This window comes from Haliotis asinina, chromosome 9, assembly GCF_037392515.1.
Source record: "Haliotis asinina isolate JCU_RB_2024 chromosome 9, JCU_Hal_asi_v2, whole genome shotgun sequence".
Classification (NCBI taxonomy): Eukaryota; Metazoa; Mollusca; class Gastropoda; order Lepetellida; family Haliotidae; genus Haliotis; species Haliotis asinina.
The window spans coordinates 33,867,437-33,886,972 of NC_090288.1; the positions used below are offsets into that span (position 1 = coordinate 33,867,437).

Below are 19,536 nucleotides of genomic sequence, written 5' to 3' on the forward strand. Positions count from 1 at the left end.
ACCATTTATTTCCACCTCACCTCACCATTTATTGCACCTCACCTCACCTCACTATTTATTCCCCCCTCACCTCACCATTTATTCCCCCTCACCTCACCTCACCTCACAATTTATTTCCACCCCACCTCAGCGCACCATTTATTCCCCACTCACCTCACCTCACAATTTATTTCCACCTCATCTCAGTTTAATTCCACCTCACCTCACCATTTATTCCCCACTCACCTCACCTCAAAATTTATTTCCACCTCACCTCACCATTTATTCCCCACTCACCTCACCTCACAATTCATTTCCACCTCACCTCACGGTTTATTCCCACCTGACCTCGAGTTCACCAGCTATGCCCATTGGAAAATTCATATCATGGGGATATATAAAATTGCAGACCTTCTCCTTCCCAACCTTAAACTACTAAGACTTTCATCTTATTCAACTGTTCAATAAGACGTTGTAATGATATACTGTACAGTAAACACGTAACTTGCGTCAGTGGCTTCCTAACTGAGACAGATCCTTACCGAGAACTGATGCGCGTCTTACACAGCTAAAATACGTCATTACCGTGCCCCCAAAGGTCACTGCTTTCTGAGCCAAGTGGTTTCCGACAACTACCGAATGCGAGAGCGCGACCACCCGAGTCCCGAGCTTTCATAAGTTCTGGTGTATCAACGGGTTAACAGCGAAACCTGTTCTAGGTGTATGTCTTACCTGAGGTTTGCATAAGGGTACCGTGAACAGGTAAGGCGTTATTTATATTATATAACTCTTTATAACATGTCAGACAAACCCACGAATTAAGTATCGCGGGTGATGGTATGTGTTGTGTTAAAGATTTGAACTCACAAAACGGATTATATAAGCGAAAGATAACTGTATTTTGGGAAGTCATATGCCGGGGATCGGAGCCTCACAATTGTACAATTTCCTGTCGACAAATGTCAGGGTTGACTGTCAATATCATCTCGGCTACACTAACAGGATTAAATCAGATAAAATCACCGTTAAATGCCAGCGTTCGTATCTGTGTACAAATTGGGTCCTCTTGTGTTCAAATCTGGTGACAGGCAGCGATGTTCGACAAAGTATTCCTCTGAGTTACTTATGTTTAAATTAGATTATAGAACACATATTATCGTGAGAGTTCACGTGGTCAATAATTCCGGAAATCCTAAATATCTGTAGACCATAGACTGTTAAATTAAGCCAATAACTGGGAAGGACATATGAGATCGAAATGAACGAATTTGGCCTGCAGAAAATAAATCATCTCTCTCCCTCCCCTCTCACTTAATATCCGTCTACCTACGTACTTACCTATCTCCCTATTTATCTGTCTGCTTATCTATCACCTATCTGCTTGTCTATCTATCTGTCAGTCTCTCTGTGTAACTATCTGTCTATCTGCCCTTCTTTCTATCTATGTCAGTCTGTCTACCCTCGCCTCTATATTTAGGTAAGCATTTGTATATGCATTCAGTTTATCGCCAGTCATGTTTTGTTAACCCATATGTACAGGCACTGTTATATCGCCTACTTTTGTCCTCACAAAGACGAGTTTCGGGTATGAATGCATTCATTGAGGCAATTGTGTATTGCATTTGGGGGGTATAAACAAAAATACCTCTAACACACTTGTAAGTGTGCATATTATATATTACAAACATATAGAGAGAAGAAATTGACGGTTTTAAGTTCACCCGAAGAGTTGGAAGATTTCTGAGGGACGTCTCACATGTGTACTCTAGCATTATGACTTAGTCAATAGAAACTTTAGCCTTTTCATCGAACCCACTTTAGACTTTGACAAGGCTTCTTGTGGACATTCAGCCGAAAGCGCATGATCAAGACGGCATTACAATATGACGGTGTCAGGGGTATCTAGGTTTTGTATGGGAGATCTGAAGGGGAGGGCGGACACTGGGTTAAAACATCCACCGTCTGTTTGACCCTATTCTCACTGTTGCACACTCTTCGCCCACCGTATTTCTGGGGCAGTGGTAGCAATAACACTGATGCCTAATTTCACTGCTATATTAGACTCGTATCAGTTCGGCCCTCCCTCCTATCCGTCATAGAACAAACGTAACTCCCTCCCTCCCTCATTTATTTACTATTAAATTAAGAGCAGTTTCCTCGCGTGTGTCTGATGCTTAACGCCGTGCTCTGAAATATTTCAGTTTTATGGCGTCTCTCTGTAAATAATCGAGTCTGGACCAGACAAACCAGGCGTTAACATTACGCATCATCCATACAGGGAAACATAAGGGAGTACATAAAAAAAGCATTTGTTGCACATGTTTAATAAACCTTAAAACGAATTTCATTGGTTAGTTATCCGAGCACGCAATTCATGACCGCACTGGGATGTGGAGCTACTTTTTTCATTCATAACTTTTTACTACGAATGTTCAGTCTAGCAACTGCAAGGACACGCCAGTTAAATACTGTAAACCGCAAAACGTCACATAAAAATAAACTTTCACGTACTGTGTTTACAAATATGTGATTTCAAGAATAATACAAACTTCACGAGTTAACATTAATTTAGATTTTGACAAGTTAACACAATCACAGACGACAACAAGATGGCTTCCCCCATCCGCTCCAACAGTCTCGTTCAGACAGATGGGCAGCTAGAGGGTCGTGTTATCAGAGTAACAGATACAGAATTAAAGAGTTACCCGAGACTGTAACATAAGCGCATTGTGAAGCAAACAGTGACATGCATCTTCCATGCACAATGAACACAGACAAATTCCTCTCAAAGAAAATTTTTAACTTTATCATGAGTGCCAGAAAGGTTAACCGTGGAGAGTATCAACTACATTAGGTGGCATGCTTGCCAGTATTGACAGACACTTGAAGCAAACCAATCATGACAGGTCCCTAATGACTGATTCCGTGTTCTATACAAATGAATTCATGGCAAAACAAAGACAATTAAAGAGAGATGGAAAAAGTAAACAATTAAATCTGAGGCTCCAACAGATGAATAAGTACACAAATTGTGGAATTCAGGGCAGTTGGGTGGAGCTGTTCCCTAATCTATAATAAACACTCACTAATAAACAAAATGACAAGTTGAGCACACATCACAGGCGACAAACGGCTAACTAATAGCAGTGCCCGCAAACATTTGATTCAAAAGTTGCAGGACAATAATGTAGCTCCACAGTCTAAGTAAACTTAGTCTCAGTACTTTTCGTTACACTCCACCACTGAGTCTAACAAAACCTTATGGGAGGTCGCGTCAGGTAACCTTTGAGACTGACCAATCAGAACACAGCTTACCAAATTGCGAAAGTGGACATTCGCACATACCTAGTATGTATGAACGTACCCGAACGATTCTGAATGCTATTTAGCTTACGCTCGCTACTAGGTGATACACACGGCTTACGTACAACCATGACAACTGCGAGTAAACAGTCACTGAAAATAGTGTTTTTGGCAATATTCAAGGATGTCATCTTGCGGAAATATTTGCTAATGGTAACCATGTCAACAGAAACCCAAATGCGTATATACTGCAGGTCAAATAATTGTGTCACATGCGGATTTTTGTTTATGGAGAGATCTGTGTCAGTGACCTGAATATTTTGAAAGTACCTCCGATCCCAAAATAGTAGCCGTTGTTTGATTGATTAAATCTATTTAATTGTCTCGCTATTGATTGGACAGTCATTCGTTGCTCAAAGGTAACCTGACACGACCTTCTACTAGGTTTTGTTAGACTCAGTGGTGGAGTGTAACGAAATACACTGTGACTAAGTTTACTTAGACTGTGTAGCTCCAAGCAACTATGCTTGTCGAAAGAGGCGACTAACGGGATCGGGTGGTCAGGCTCGCTGACTTGGTAGACACATGTCATCGGTTCCCAGTTGCGCAGATCGATGCTCATGTTGTTGATAACTGGATTGTCCAGAGAGCTGGAATATTGCTGAGTGCGGCGTAAACCTAAACTCACTCACTCACTCACTCAATTCATAATCTGTTTGTATTTTTGGTTTTCGTGCAAGAAAGGCTATACAAAATTCCCAAAATACCTCTTTACCCAGAAGCATTACACACTGAGTTTACGTCCACGGTGCCACATCACTGTATTCATACGCGACCTTCACCTTTACGTCAAGTGTCTACAGCTGGTTTACTTTGTTAGCAAAGAAAAGTTCGATAGAAATGGATAATGAAGAAATTAACACATTCTCGAGTGTGTTATATTGTTGTTACAAACCCGTGTCACAAAATACCACATTTCCATCGTTCTCGCTCAAAGACTTGAATGGTGCCGACAAACCTGGAACCATAACCTACTTGCCGGGACAATTAACACTTAACAAATACACGAGCATGTCGTGGTCAAGGGACGGAACGTTGTCCACCGAAATGCCACAGCGCGACGACAAGACAATTAAGTCACTACTTGTGATCCAAACATAAAGCACTTACCGGCGTCCACGCTCGAGTTACGGCTGTCCATCCAAATTACACAACAGAACAGACCAGAACCAACTGTAAAATTCCTGCAGTATTTCAAAGCTTCAGTTAGCTCACTCAACTTTGGTTATACAACATTGAAGGAGTAGAGATTCCTGAACTTACTGTCCGCAGTCAACGCTAGGTTTTACATTCATGGTCTACAACCAGGGCCCCGTTTCTAAGATCTCGTAACTTATCTCGTAGCATTTGCACCTCCTATAGTACAGCATGCCAGGTACAAATGTTACGAGGAAAGTTACAAGATCTTAGGCTTACGAGACTTTTGTGAAGCAGGCCCTAGGGTAATAAAAGTGTGTTTTATTAGTCCGAAAGAACTATATGTATAGAAATAAGAGTTTGGACCCTCGGAACGTAGACAAATGAGTTTGCCATTTATTAAACAGTTTTCAGAATGTTGTCAGTCCTTTTCACAGGATTTTCAGTATCTGTGAGTCAGAAGTGCACGTCTTCAGGTCTAGTTTATGCGTTTCCAGTGATTTACAGTGTTAAACTTTAAATCTGTGATGTACTGGTCAGTGTCGAAAAGTACCTTAACTTAAGAGAGGAACGAGGGGTGGAGCTGCAAGTAAACAGTGGTAAGCTCGGTAGGATGCGGGTTGGGTTGGTGGGTGGAGTGTGGTGTGGTAGGGTTGTTAGGATTCTATCAATAATGTATTCTTTTACCGGACAGTCATATTTTTCTCCAACGGTCTGAAGCAAGATGACGTTTTCGCAGTCAGTTGGCCATTCGTTTTCTTGCTGAAAAGTCGCAAAACATAAAATGAGAATTCCTAAATCTGATTGTTGATCGAATGTGAATATATGTCAGGATACAGAGCTACTCGGCAAGCTGACAAATCCAGTCACGTTTTATAAACAATGAGAGACAAAATGGATTTTCTGTGGTCAAACACAAATCACTCTTTTTCACTATTAGTACCCTAGGTGGCGCAGACAAAACATGAGAATCACTTGATCCGTGGTGTCCCTCTGTGCACCAATGACTTGTACAAAACCAAGGTGAAGTTACAGTAATGCATGCACTCTTGGCGACCTACTTTCTGATGGCTGTGTGCACGAGGCAATATGTTTCAGTGCCAATATAACACGACGCTTCAACAGTGTTCCGACTGAAGCAGGACAAGTGTTTGTTTACGCTGCTCTGGCTCTGCGTCGTGTATTCACCACATATGGAAATGAGCTTCTCTCGTTTTTTTCGTTGATCTGTATACGTGTGTTCAGTCTCAACACTACGGCATATATTATATGTGACCTCCGCCCCCTCCACCCCCTATCCCTACCCCACCGTAGGACTGTTGTAAACTGTGGGTAGCTGACTCACAGGTCAGCGAGGTGTAAGTTATGGAAGGTTAAAACGCTATATACTCAAGTTATCTGGTATGAAACAACGTATAGCGTTTAGCTGAAAGAATCAAAGCGGGTATGACGTAAACGATGATATCAGCAGTTCAGGGATCAGTATGGTGGTCTAATGGGTAGAGCGTCAGCCGGATAATCAGGATTGATTCCACGCATGGGTACAAATGCATTTGTACGGTCCCAGACATGTAACGGGTGAAATATTAAATGAAAGGGGGTTTCGATTGGGAGGGTGGGTAATGGGGGCAGTTTGACCGTCCAAACAATACACAATGTATTCCATTCGCAACCATATTCTAAAACTTTTACTTATATTCTCAACCTCTCGTCTGAGCTTGTACCTCGCTACTTGAAGATGTGACATATGCTTTGTAGGTGACACCAGATGAACTTCCAATGAATCAGCTGACCTGCAATTATTAACTAATTATTCGTTAGCCCCGTGAAGGTCACGGTGTAGAATAGGCATTCAGCAACCCATACTTGCCATAAAAGGCAACTATGCTTGTCGTAAGAGGCGACTAACGGGATCGGGGTTCAGGCTCGCTGACTTGGTTGACACATGTCATCGGTGCGCAGATCGATGCCCATGTTGTTGATCACTGGATTGTCTGATCCAGACTCTATTATTTACAGACCGCCGCCATATAGCTGGGATATTGCTGAGTGCGGCGTAAAACTAAACTAACTCACTCACTAATTATTCGTTACAAGCTTGCGAACCATTCAGAACATCATATCGGATGTCTGTACCTCGAAAACGAACATGAACGATCATTTCCAAATGATAGTAAGGCAGACAACTATTACTAGTAGATTGTTTTGGATATTATATAGCACTGACGTCTAGACCAATAAGAGAAGGCAATCAAAGACCAGTCTGTGATTGATGCCGTGTTTTTATGGAATCGAAATTTGCGAATCGGGGAAAAAAGCGAATGAAGACTATTCACAACGTTTGTGATATTTTCTGCAGACAGGTATCGTATCAAAGTAGAACATCTTCAAATGATCTGACTGCTGCGACCACGTACACGTTTCCGCATCTTCCTGATGTAATTCCGCGCAGATATGCAATATCCGGAAATTCAAGTAGTACGCCTGCTCGGTGGTGCGGTGTCATCTCTATGACGAGATGGAAGTAAGACCACGTATTTACTGCTAGGGAGCGTGTCGAGAAGGAGCAGTATAAGCGTCGTCCAAGTCGTAGAAGTTGTAAAACTAGTAATTGTTGACGGCGAAGTAATAAACAGGAAATTGTACAGTAGTGTGCTAGTAATCCATAGTCAGTAGTGGTGGAGGTGGTGGACGATGCAGATATCGTTGTGGTGGCGGTGGTGGTGGACGATGCAGATATCGTTGTGGTGGCGGAAGTAGTGGGAGAAGTCGTTGTGGTGCACGTGGCGGTTGAAGTAGCTGTGGTAGTCAGGAGGAGGTGGGGAGAAATGAGGTTCACTTTGTGTTGGTAGTTCTAACAGTTCCAGTCGCGGATTTATGGTTGTAGGGATGGTGGCGTGGTGGTGGTGGTGGTAGTAGTAGTAGTAGTAGTAGTAGTAGTAGTCGTCGTAGTCGTAGTCGTAGTCGTAGTAGCAGTAGTGGTGTGGTGGTAGTGATGGTAGTAGTAGTATTAGTAGTAGTAGTAGTAGTGGTAGTGGTGATGATGGTAACAGTAATAGCAGTAGAGTAGTAGCAGTTGTAGTAGTAGTGGTTGTAGTAGTAGTAGTAGCTGCAGTGGCAGCAGCAGTAGTAGTATTAGTATGAGATAAAACTACTCCTAGACTTTATGTCGATGTAGCCGAATATAAAGCTATTCAGTAAACTGAGAGCATTTTTTTGGCAATGGAGAGACAATTTGTCTCTCGACACACTGAGCTCTTGACCCCAAATATAATTAATGGCAGGTACGTGCAAGACATATGTCAGTGAGACTTTAGATATCGTTGCTTATTGACCAAATTCCTCTACCATATCGGCGAAAATTTAATAAAAAAAAAAAACAGCACAGGAAACTAATTTATTATGATTGAATAATATGACACAGTATTGATGATGAATATGTTGTTAGGAAGTCTGGCATTTCGTGCCAAACTGCAGGTTACGGAAAGGGACGAATGGCCCCGAATGGATTGTCTGCACCTGGGAGCATTGTTTGAGATTTATTAGTTAGTCAGTCATATATCTTATCTCCTAACGCATGCTTGTCTTAAGAACAGCCGCAAAGTCCAGTGAAAGATATAATTCTAAACTCAGAGGACAAGTCATTTTCAGCAGCTGTCTCTCACGGTAAAATCTGTATTGGCAGATATTTCAGCGCGTTTTATTGATCGCTAAACAAACAGCTCTTTTCATGTCCAGCCACCACTGTCATACACAATAGTAAGTGCTCGTCGTTTATTCCGAACATTATCAGTTGAGAATACGATATTCTGTATACATTCCACTATTAAAAGCCCTCCATACTCCCGTATATTACCGTAGTAAGCCTGTTAGACGGTGCCACCAACGTCAGGTAACTGTCATTGAAGGTTGGCCTCTGTTGTATTATGTTATCATCTGATAACATCAGTTATACTTGCGGTCTGTAGTGATAACAGCTCTAGCATCAATGAAGATCCGTGAAGATTAGAATAGCTCCTCTGTAACCCATGCTTGTCTCCATCCATGAAGATCAGTGTTAAGATAGGTCTTCAAAGAACCCATGCTTGTCTCCACCCGTGAAGATCTGTGTTGAAATTTGTTTTCATGAACCCATGCTTGTCTCCACTCGTGAAGATCCGTGTTAGAATAGGTCTTCTTGAACACACGCTTCTCTTCAGAAGTGACGATCCTTGTTAGGATAGCTCTTCAGAATTTATCTTCAAGAACCCATGTTTGTCTCCACACGTGAAGAAGAACCATGTTAGAATAGGTCTTCAGGAACCCATACCTGTCGTGAGAGGCCACTGGAGGATCGTGTGGTCAGGATCGCTGACTTGGTTGTGTCATGAGATCGCGATGCTCATGGTGTTGATCACCTGAACAAAACTTCTTCCTTTTTACTTCCTGTATACGGTAGCTAGATGCCAAGGGTCCACGATTGGGGAATCTGGTTGGTAGAAGTGCAAGCCTAAACGCCGGGTCAACGCATCCGCGAAATTATGTTAAACGCCTAGTATAAGAAATACGGTACGTATCAAACACTCTACTAGTAATTCATCGTAGGTGTTGCCTTCTTCCGAAGTCTGTGTCTATAGGGGCAGCTACTCGAGCGAGCGTTTTAGTTTGCCCTTCTCCTGTGTCGTCTTTAGCGTGTTTTCGAGCTGACATGTATATGGTTTCCAGCTAAAAACACACAAGATATTGTCCAAACTAAGACTATAAGCCAACACTTATAACCTAAGAATTAAAAAGCATATGGCAACAAAACTATTTTTTCAACTGTCATGGGTATGTGAGAAGTATCTTTTTAACCACTGACTAAATAAATTATTGAATATCTACCTTTACGACTTCCAAAGGAATTTTATTGGTTAAGTAAACGTGGGTATGAAGTTTCCAATCTGGGTAATAATACCCTGTAACAGATAACCATGATTATCATCAACATTGCGACATTTCATAGAGGTCACTATCTACATATCGACGTGACAGGAAGTGAACAAATGCTGTGATTCTTTAAGATGGAGCAGTCATGGTTAACGCGACAACTTAGTATTCCAACCCCACCCCACCACCACCACCCCCGACGAATAGCAATCTGCGTGAACCATGTCAGACAGACAATGGTCTGCTCAGCTTTCATGTCCTCCACCCAATGTAGTTATTTAGACTAGACGTACATAACCTGTTTTATAAACCCGCACCCGCGGCGAAGTGTCATGGTTATAAAACAGTCAGAGGTGTCTTCAGGTGGACATGTTTTAATAGCCTCAGTGTGCAAACACCGCACTTTCACACTGGGAAACTGAACCATTCAATGCCCTGACCATTACTAGCTGTTTCCATGTGTATTTATGATGAGGACTTTGTCGTAACATCTCAAAACAAACACCCATGGAAACTTCCATATACTACTGACGTGTAAGCTTTAATGCAATCTACTTCATAAATATTCAGACAGTCTACATACTTGAACCTGATGATGTCTTTACATTGCCTGTAATATGTACAGATCATCAATACGTTGTTTGTATAAACACGGCCTATTCCACAAGGGGCTCCAGCACTCGACTGTCGTGAGTCAGTAACCTTAGTACCACACATGTCGTAAATATAGCACGTCAGTACAAAACAACACCCAATGATACCCAGTCTTGATTATCCTCAGAAACAAATTCCACTTAGTGTAAAGGTACACAATACCTATGAAAACTATATGTAGAGATCACTGAAGATCAGTGATGACTCTAGTGATGGAAAGGGTGAGCATGTTCTGCACTTCCGCTAGCACCGGACGTTCAGAAAATGTACCTAAAATGTAAGCATTCTTGGCCCAACACTGCACAAAAATACTCCTTTCCTCAGACATTGGTCTGTAAACAAACCAGACAATCAGGTGAAAACGGGATAATAAAATTTCGATATTACGTATTTTGCAACCCACGTTCTTAACGTAAGATGGGATGGTGGGATAGCCAAGTAATCAAAGCATTCACTCGTCACGCTGAAGTCCAGGGTTCTATATCCCACATGGATACAATGTGTGAAGCCCATTTGTTTTGACTCCCGCCGTGATATTGTTGAGCATTGCTAAAAGCGACATAAAACTATACTCACCCACACACGCTTAACGCAGGCTAAGCGCAAATACAGCAGTATATTACTTGACTAAATGCAACTCGTTACCCTTATGCTTTAACGTAACCCCAGCATCACGGCTTTCGCAATTCATGTTTCTTGAGGCATCCTTACTGCTATGACTGTTACACCCCTTATGTCGTAACGCAGTCTACTACCACTGTCGTAACGCAGTCTCGTACCAATGTCGTAATGCAATCTAGTACCACTGCCGTAAAGCATTCAAGTACCACTGTCGTAACGCAGTCTCCTATCGCTGTCGTAACGCTATCTAGTATCACTGTCGTAACGCTATCTAGTATCACTGTCGTAACGCTATCTAGTATCACTGTCGTAACGCAGTCTCCTATCGCTGTCGTAACGCAGTCTCCTATCGCTGTCGTAACGCTATCTAGTATCACTGTCGTAACGCAGTCTCCTATCACTGTCGTAACGCAGTCTCCTATCGCTGTCGTAACGCAGTCTCCTATTACTGTCGTAACGCTATCTAGTATCACTGTCGTAACGCAGTCTCCTATCGCTGTCGTAACGCTATCTAGTATCACTGTCGTAACGCAGTCTCCTATCACTGTCGTAACGCTATCTAGTATCACTGTCGTAACGCAGTCTCCTATCGCTGTCGTAGCGCAGTCTCCTATTACTGTCGTAACGCAGTCTCCTATCACTGTCGTAACGCTATCTAGTATCACTGTCGTAACGCAGTCTCCTATCGCTGTCGTAGCGCAGTCTCCTATTACTGTCGTAACGCAGTCTCCTATCACTGTCGTAATGCAGTCTCCTATCACTGTCGTAACGCTATCTAGTATCACTGTCGTAACGCAGTCTCCTATTACTGTCGTAACGCAGTCTCCTATCGCTGTCGTAACGCCTATCACTGTCGTAACGCTATCTAGTATCACTGTCGTAACGCAGTCTCCTATTACTGTCGTAACGCAGTCTCCTATCGCTGTCGTAACGCAGTCTCCTATCGCTGTCGTAACGCTATCTAGTATCACTGTCGTAACGCAGTCTCCTATCGCTGTCGTAACGCTATCGAGCATCACTGTGTCAGTGTAATATGTCAGAGTTGGGTATTCATGCTTCTCTACGCCATGGTATCTCAGAGAACTAGCACTATAAAACCAGTTTACATGTAAGTCAGGGTCAGTACAAGCAGTCACACATACACCCGCATTCACGTCGTCATTGAGCGAAATATAAAGACGTTGAACTTAATTTCACCTGGTATCTTATAGAGAGCTGCACGCATTTCCTTCCAATTCACCCGACCTTACGACATATTTGAAAAGACTTGTAAAGACTTTAAAGCGTATCTAATTTTGTCTGCAGTGTGACTCCAGTGCTGAATATACCTTTTGTAACGGCTAAGATAATTAACCCCGTCTGAACGCCGTCATTTGAATGAAATGATCAGACTAAGAGCAATAACTGATTTCTATGAAAGCAGGAGTTTTACAAAAAGGAATTAAATACAATCAAATATCACGTCTTGCTTGAAAATAGTTCACATTCCTTTATGCAAGATATGGAGAGTGTTATGACACAATACCGCCATGCTATATCCCACGCCCCGCATAAGGGAGGCGACACAGTGCATGTCGGATGTCTGTATCTTGTTTTCGAGAGGTCGTTATTGAATAGAAATGACACAAGGATACCGCTGGAGACCTGAACTAAACTTTGTCTGCATTCACATTCTGTCACAGTAACGTGCTTATCAAATGACGGGTATCCGCGTCAACTGAAGACCGTAAATCCGCTCTGAATGAAATTCGTATTAAAGTACTGTTCCCACTTTTATGTAACACCAGTCATCTAGGACATTTGTAGCGGTGTTGACACCAAATGAATTTTAGAAAATGACATAACCATGTTCATATTAATGTGTGAAGATTAAGCATTACTGTTGGCATCAAATTCAAATATGTAGAGAATAAGTTGGATTCATGCTATTAACACTGTAGGAATAATATCAAAATTTGAGAAACTAAAATAATTATTAGGCAGGGATACGAAGGGTATACTGGAACAGTTTCACATTGTAAGCAGCCACATTGTACGATATGTGGAATCATATAACCTGTTTCACGAAAGAAGTAACGAATATCAGAAGTCATTAAAACAACTTACAGCTATAAATTGAATGTCATCTGCGCTTTTTGGTGCCATTGTTGTACCAGTTATATAGCGACATATGGCGATCTGAAAATCGTTTGCTATATTTTCTTTCAACACATTTGTCAATACCTTTGGCCGGTCTCGTTTTAAATCATTTGAAAGACAGTGAGTGAGTTTAACTTTACTCTGCCTTTAGAAATATTACATAACGCCGGGGGCAATGAAAATGGGATTCAAACAATGTACCGACGTGGGGAATCGAACCCAGATCTTCAGTGTGATGAGCGAACTCTTTAAAGTCTGACCGCCCATTGAAAAAACAGTGGAAACAACCCATTTAAAGGTAGAATTTAACCACAGTATGTATCACATAAATATTGAGCTGTCCAAGTTATGAAACCCGATGTCGATAAGTTTAAACCTGGAATGAATAATTTACGGATGCCTGCACATACATGTGCATTCTTAGATGTGTTCCGTACTTGACAGGACTGCTCAGAAAAGATAATCCTGAATATTAGATTTTGTATTTACTGTAAGATATACACAACATTTTTATCATCAAAACTTTGATTGTACATAACACCAGAGAACAGCATTGTGTTAGATCCAAGGTGCAAAAATTATCGGTATTATTAGGATTATTATGACTTCAAATGTCGAGTGCAGTAAACTACAGCATGAACTGAGTCTGATAAAGAACGCTCAGAACCATTAGTGGAACTGAAATCGTGATCGAACATTGCATATATCCGTATAGCATACCTTGCTCTATAGCCTATATCACAGCATGAATAAGCTCATCTAAAGAACAGACTGACGGCTATATTAAGCCGAGCTTCCCTAAATGTACTCACAAATAAATCATTTTTCAAACTACACAGCCGTAGTTAGATTCTACCATGGTGGCAAAAGGTGGGCGAAAATGAAAGCCACCTGATACTTCACCAGAAAACTCACCGAACAGTTTTAGAAAAGACCTAACAGGCATTGCAATCATTTTATTAGAAATTTCTTAAGACTTTTTTCTAGACATGTTACCATACATTTCACAAGTTGTGTCACGACACGTTTTAACAGACATTTCAAAAGGCATTTTACTAGACATTTCATAAGACAATTTACGAGACATTTCATAAAGAATTCAGCAGATATTTCAGTAGATATGTCACAAGATATTCACAAGAAAATAGGAAATACATGCATTGTCAGTAGATTCGAAGTGTCCGTTTTGTCCTTTTACGTGTGTTTTATACAAAGATCTATCTATGGATAAATTCATGAAGTGCATTACAGTGCATCGTCAAGACTTTCATCGTTTAGTTCATTCATATTGTTTATCATAGTCAGTATTGACATATTTACCTATATATATATACCAATATACTGTACCAATATTTATTTCTCTGTTTTTCAGGATGAGGTATGTCCGAGCAGTCATCTGTCTCCTGCTGTCAATCATCTCAGCGAGGGGCGTGGTCTCAGAGTGTCTGATGACAGATGACGAGTGCGTATTTTACCTCACCATTGAGCACCGCCTAACCATGATGAAAGGTAGCATGGCAGTTTACCCTTCTGACCGCAAGTTGTACAAGTATGACGTCACAAACACGTCGGCGGCGACCCCTTTGGAACCGGAAGGAATAGTGCAGGCCGACGGCTATGAGCCCCAACGCCTGATTACAGTTGCCAATGGTACCATGCCCGGACCAGCCATTGTCGTCTATGAAAATCAAACCGTGGTTGTCCATGTACAAAATGAACTGTACAACGAGGGCGTATCTATCCACTGGCACGGCCTTCATCAGAAGGGCACTCCGTTTATGGACGGCGTGGCCTTCATAACTCAGTGCCCTATACTTCCGGGTCAATCGTTCACCTACAAGTTCAAGGCCAAACCGAAGGGCACTTTCTGGTATCATTCACATATGGGAAACCAGAGGACCATGGGACTACTAGGTCCGCTGATCATCAAAGAGAAGAAGACTCCTGTGATGGAAGAAATGGTAATGGTGCTACAAGACTGGAACCACGACGACTCATCGACGGTGCACTTAAAGATGAATTTTGGTGGTTTCGAAGACCGAAAGGAGCTCCAAACAACAGATGCTCTCGATGGTTCCCATTTCAGTCGGTATTTCATGACAAGTGCTCTTATTAACGGCAAGGGTCGTCTCTACGATAAGTTCAATCGTCATAATAACGCACCCCTAGCTGTCTTCACTGTGAGACCAAACCAGCTGTACAGGTTCCGGGTGATCGCCGGGGGCCATCTCTACCCGTTCCGTGTGTCCGTGCACGGTCATGAAATGACAATTGTTGCGTCTGACGGGTATGACCTGCGTCCAGAAATGGCTGAGTCCTTCGTCATCAACCCCGGCGAGAGGATTGACTTCATCATCAACACCACCAACACTGTGGACAACTACTGGATTATAGCGCAGACTCTCGAGGAAGGCGTGGATCACAAAGCTGAAGCTATCCTCAGATACGAAGGAGCGCCTCATGAAGAACCAGCTACTTTCAGAAGATCATGCACAGAAGATGATCCGTGTCGAGTTGTCAACAGCCCCTTCACCTACTTCCCTATAAGCAACACTAAAACAGTGAGGTTCGACGAGCTCAAGTCTTTACCTGATGATGATCCAGCGCCTCCGGTTACTCCTGGAAAGTTCAAAGAACACTTCCTCAACTTTGCCTTTCCTGGCTATGGTCATTTTCCAGGTCAAGTGAATGGACATAAATTCAAGATGCCTGCCGTCTCAGCTCTGTCCCAGATGGATGAAATTACGACATTTTGCGACAGAGAAGACTGCGGGTTCAACAAGACGTGTCATTGTACATACACCCTCAATCTCACTTACGGGGACACTGTTCAGCTGGTCCTCCTCAACATGGGCAACGGAAAGGGTTGGTCTCATCCTGTTCATCTCCACGGCCATTCCTTCTACGTGCTCAAGATGGGCTATGCCATACAAAATAGTTCCACTTACCAAATTGAAGGAAGCAATATGGACATAAGTTGTAAAGGAGATCCATTTTGTAATGCAGCAAGATTTGCAAACTCGTCGTGGATGGGGGATAACATTCCAGGTCTGGAGCTGAAGAATCCCCCGCGGAAGGACACCATTATAGTACCAACTGGTGGTTATGTGGTTGTGAGAATCCGCGCTGACAACCCTGGCCTGTGGTTCATGCATTGTCACATTGAGATGCACAACGCTGATGGGATGGCGATGATGATCAATGAAGCTCAGGACAAGCATCCTACCCCGCCAGAAAAATGGCCTCGGTGCTCGGGATTTGGTCCGGAAGTGAAATATCAAACGAAACCTAACGGACCAGACAAAAGGAACGATACTGAACCCACAGAATGTAAGTTCAGATCACTGTCCTTTTAAATCTAAATCTGAAAGGTTCTGGACCTTCGGTTGCTTTTAGTCCAAACACAAACCTGGTCTCTGTGATGTACCTGCATGCCTTGTTCTGTGTGTCAGTATGACGTGGTCTGTGTTTCAGCATGACGTGTTTTGTGTTTGCAGTGGTGTGCCAGCATAACGTGTTCTGTGTTTCAGTATGGCGCGTTCTGTGTTTCACTATTACGTGTTCTGTGTTTCAGTATGACGTGTTTTGTGTTTCAGTATGGCGCGTTCTGTGTTTCAGTATTACGTGCCCTGTGTTTCAGTATGACGCGTTCTGTTTCACTATGACGGGTTCTGTGTTTCAGTAATGGTCCGGTATGACGTGTTCTGTGTTTCAGTGGTTTTTCAGCATGACTTGTGTTACAGTGGTGTACCAGCATGACGTTTGTGTGTTTCAGCATAACGTGTTCTGCGTTTCAGTGATGGTTCGGCATGACGTGTTCTCTGTTTCAGTGATGGTTCGGCATGACGTGTTCTGGACCGTGGTTGGTTGTCTGATCGGGATCTGCGCCCTCCAGTTCCTCATCTTGCTGTGTATGTGCTGTCGGCGATGTGAGGGGTCCGGGCGGGAGAAATACTCCATGGAGAAAACCCCTGACGCGAAAATAAACCATGCTTTTGATAATTTAGATGGTGAACTAAATAGTAAACAGAAATTTTGAATCAAATTTTTTCTTCTATGTCGAATGAAAATTTACGCAAAGTTGAACTCACTGAAACCATACATACATATAATTTGGGTCTTTTTGTTTGTTTGGTTTTTTTTAATTAAAAATAAATTCATTATATTGTGATAATCAATCTTTGATAGACATTTTGAAGCGTGTAGTGTAATGCAAGACACTTGATAAAGAAGTTGCTCATCCATATCAAGTGTCTTGTATTGTAATAATCACGTTTGTATATGAATACATGGAATAAGAAAACGATGCTATGAGACACTCAACCCGGTGCATGATTGTGAATGAAGTTTTAAGTCAAAGGTCAGGCTACAGAGTTATGTTACCTTTTCAGGAAAACAAAAAAACCATCGTGTTTGTGTGTAACATTGTCATTTCTTCAGGTAGCAGGGAGTTATTTCCCTTGTCTCTATGCACTTTTTTACATAACGTTTAGAACGTTACGAATCATATAACCATTTACACAGGATTCTTGTTTCTTGGTTTTAACTCAAGGGAATATCTGTTCATTTGTCCAAGGAGGAAATTGTGGTGTGCTAGGTTTCAAGGATTTTACGGCTTTTCGCTTCCCCACCATAAAAGTCACAGGAAGGCTCATGGCACTCTCTGTTAGAGTAGATTCAGTATATACTGAAACAAGTATGTACTTAATTTAAAGATGGACGATATTACAGCTGTTAAATATCTGAAGACCTTTGATGTTTTTTGGTAATGAAACCTCGTTGAATGGCATTCCTGTTCGTTTTCTTTTGCGAACAAGAAAGCAGACATGATATCACACACTTGGGGAGAAAGGTGTAATAATTAGAAAAAAACTTGAAAACTACATTTAGTGAAATCACTTTACCGTATACACCTTACTGTTCTGTCTCAGTGAAGGTATCTTTTATTCTACAGTGTTCGTTTATCCCGAGAATTCAGAAAAATTGAAAGTTTTTTTACTAATCTAAGTATAAATAGTGTTATGTGATGAAAATTGTACATATATTGTTTTATTGTACATATTGTCTGTCTTACTGAATGTCTTAAACGTTTTGCAGATTTCTTGCATCTTCTAGTGTTTTATCTAGCAGATGATAATGTTACGAATGTATTGTACAAACGTATTTATAGACTAATGTTTTACTTTTATCATGGTATCTATATATGTACGTATATGCCAGTTACTTTGGCTTCTATATCGAATAAAGATGTCCTTTGCAAATTATTTTCAGTACTGAGAAACGTAGTTCAAGCTTGTGTACGAATAACGGACTATACTATCACAAAGCATTTGATAGTGGAATTAGGCAAAGGTCCGTGCTTCGTCCTTTTCTATTATGTTTATTTCAAGATTTTCCATGCTGAAAGGTGTAGATTGTCATCTTGCTACTAAAACGCCTAAAAGAATAGGTGGTGCACACAACCGAGAAAACACACAACTACCAGAATACTCACGATTCCACAGCTATATTCAGATTTTGTTAATCAATTCGTTTGTGGGTCATTCACAGTTGTCAGACTGTCTGTTACTGATCACGTCCACCACTGTGATCGACAAATCTTAAAGTACCTTTATCCAGCACTTGTTTGATCACTTTGGGAGTGTTATAATTGCTGATTTGTAACACTTCAAAAGAAGGCAAGTATTATTATCAACCACTCTGACGTTGTATGATCATTCCGAGTGTGACATAAGTCTTCCAAGTGACGTTGATAACAATTCATAACATGTTTAGAAGGCATATCTGATTGGCTTTCATGGATATTCTAGGGATGATATCTTTTTCAGTTTGGTTGTACATTTGCGGCCTTGTTTCAAAAGGTGTTAGGGTAGACATGAGTAACATATTTGGAAATGTGATGCGTGAGTGTTAGATTTGACGTCCACGCAATTCCTTTTTCGACTTGTGTCATACGTTCCAGTTTTGTATATATCTATGACAGATAGGGATGGATAAGCTGACTCTTTCGTGAAAACCTGATATCATCACTATTTCATGAACAGATACTCCGTCATTACATACAAAAAGCAAAAAGTGTGGAAAACTGAAATTTGATAGTCATACATAAATTTCAACATGGTGAAGTCATTTAAATTCTAAGGCAGACGTTTTATGTGCTTAATGGACAATGTAAGCGTCACGTTAGAACATGCAGAGAGGCAAATGAACTCACAATAATGACCCTGACAGGTCATTTTCCCATCATGCTCACATGCCATGGTTGTGATAAACATATACAGGTAATAGTAATGATCAAGTGCAAGAAGCTCACGTAAATGATATCCCTACATTTACCTGGAAAAATAATATACCTGATTCTTTCAGAGAATTTTTTAGTCTCTGGTTTCACTTCGCCTGGACTACCCAAGTCATGGAGTCATACCCAGTTGCCTGTGTACTTTGTATATTTAACTTAATAAAAATCATTTATTTTTTATAAAACCATGTTTTTATGTGTGTTTTTTTTCATTTAGCCAATCGTCAGTTCGGTTTTGGCATTGTCATCACCTCGATTGTGTGCCTGTATGCCTGTATGCCTGAGTAGTGTGTGGAAATAAGAATGAGGAACCAGCTGGATTTGGAGGAAAGTTGCTCGTCTCTAGACACACGATGTATCTTAAATGCTCTTAATTCATAAGCATCTCACAAAGAAAAGCTTGCAAGCTCGGCGCAAAAAGCGTTTGACATGGTTAA

At 41.4% G+C, this 19,536-nt stretch overlaps 1 protein-coding gene across 1 annotated transcript; it reads left to right on the forward strand.

Annotated features, from left to right (window-relative positions):
- Positions 1–559: 559 nt before the first annotated feature.
- LOC137296375 (uncharacterized) lies at positions 560–19,284 on the forward strand. The gene is made up of 3 exons (XM_067828157.1): positions 560–741; positions 14,174–16,131; positions 16,632–19,284. Exons 2-3 carry the CDS (start codon positions 14,175–14,177, stop codon positions 16,838–16,840), a joined length of 2,166 nt encoding a protein of 721 aa, XP_067684258.1. The 5' UTR covers positions 560–741; position 14,174; the 3' UTR covers positions 16,841–19,284.
- The last annotated feature ends 252 nt before the right edge of the window (positions 19,285–19,536 follow it).

What these genes read in the sequence shown, in the direction of transcription:
- LOC137296375 (XM_067828157.1), top strand. Translation starts at nt 14,175, where the DNA reads ATGAGGTATGTCCGAGCAGTCATCTGTCTCCTGCTGTCAATCATCTCA. An exon ending in CGATACTGAACCCACAGAAT is followed by an intron (nt 16,132 to 16,631) that starts GTAAGTTCAGAT and finishes TCTCTGTTTCAG; the next exon opens with TGATGGTTCGGCATGACGTG.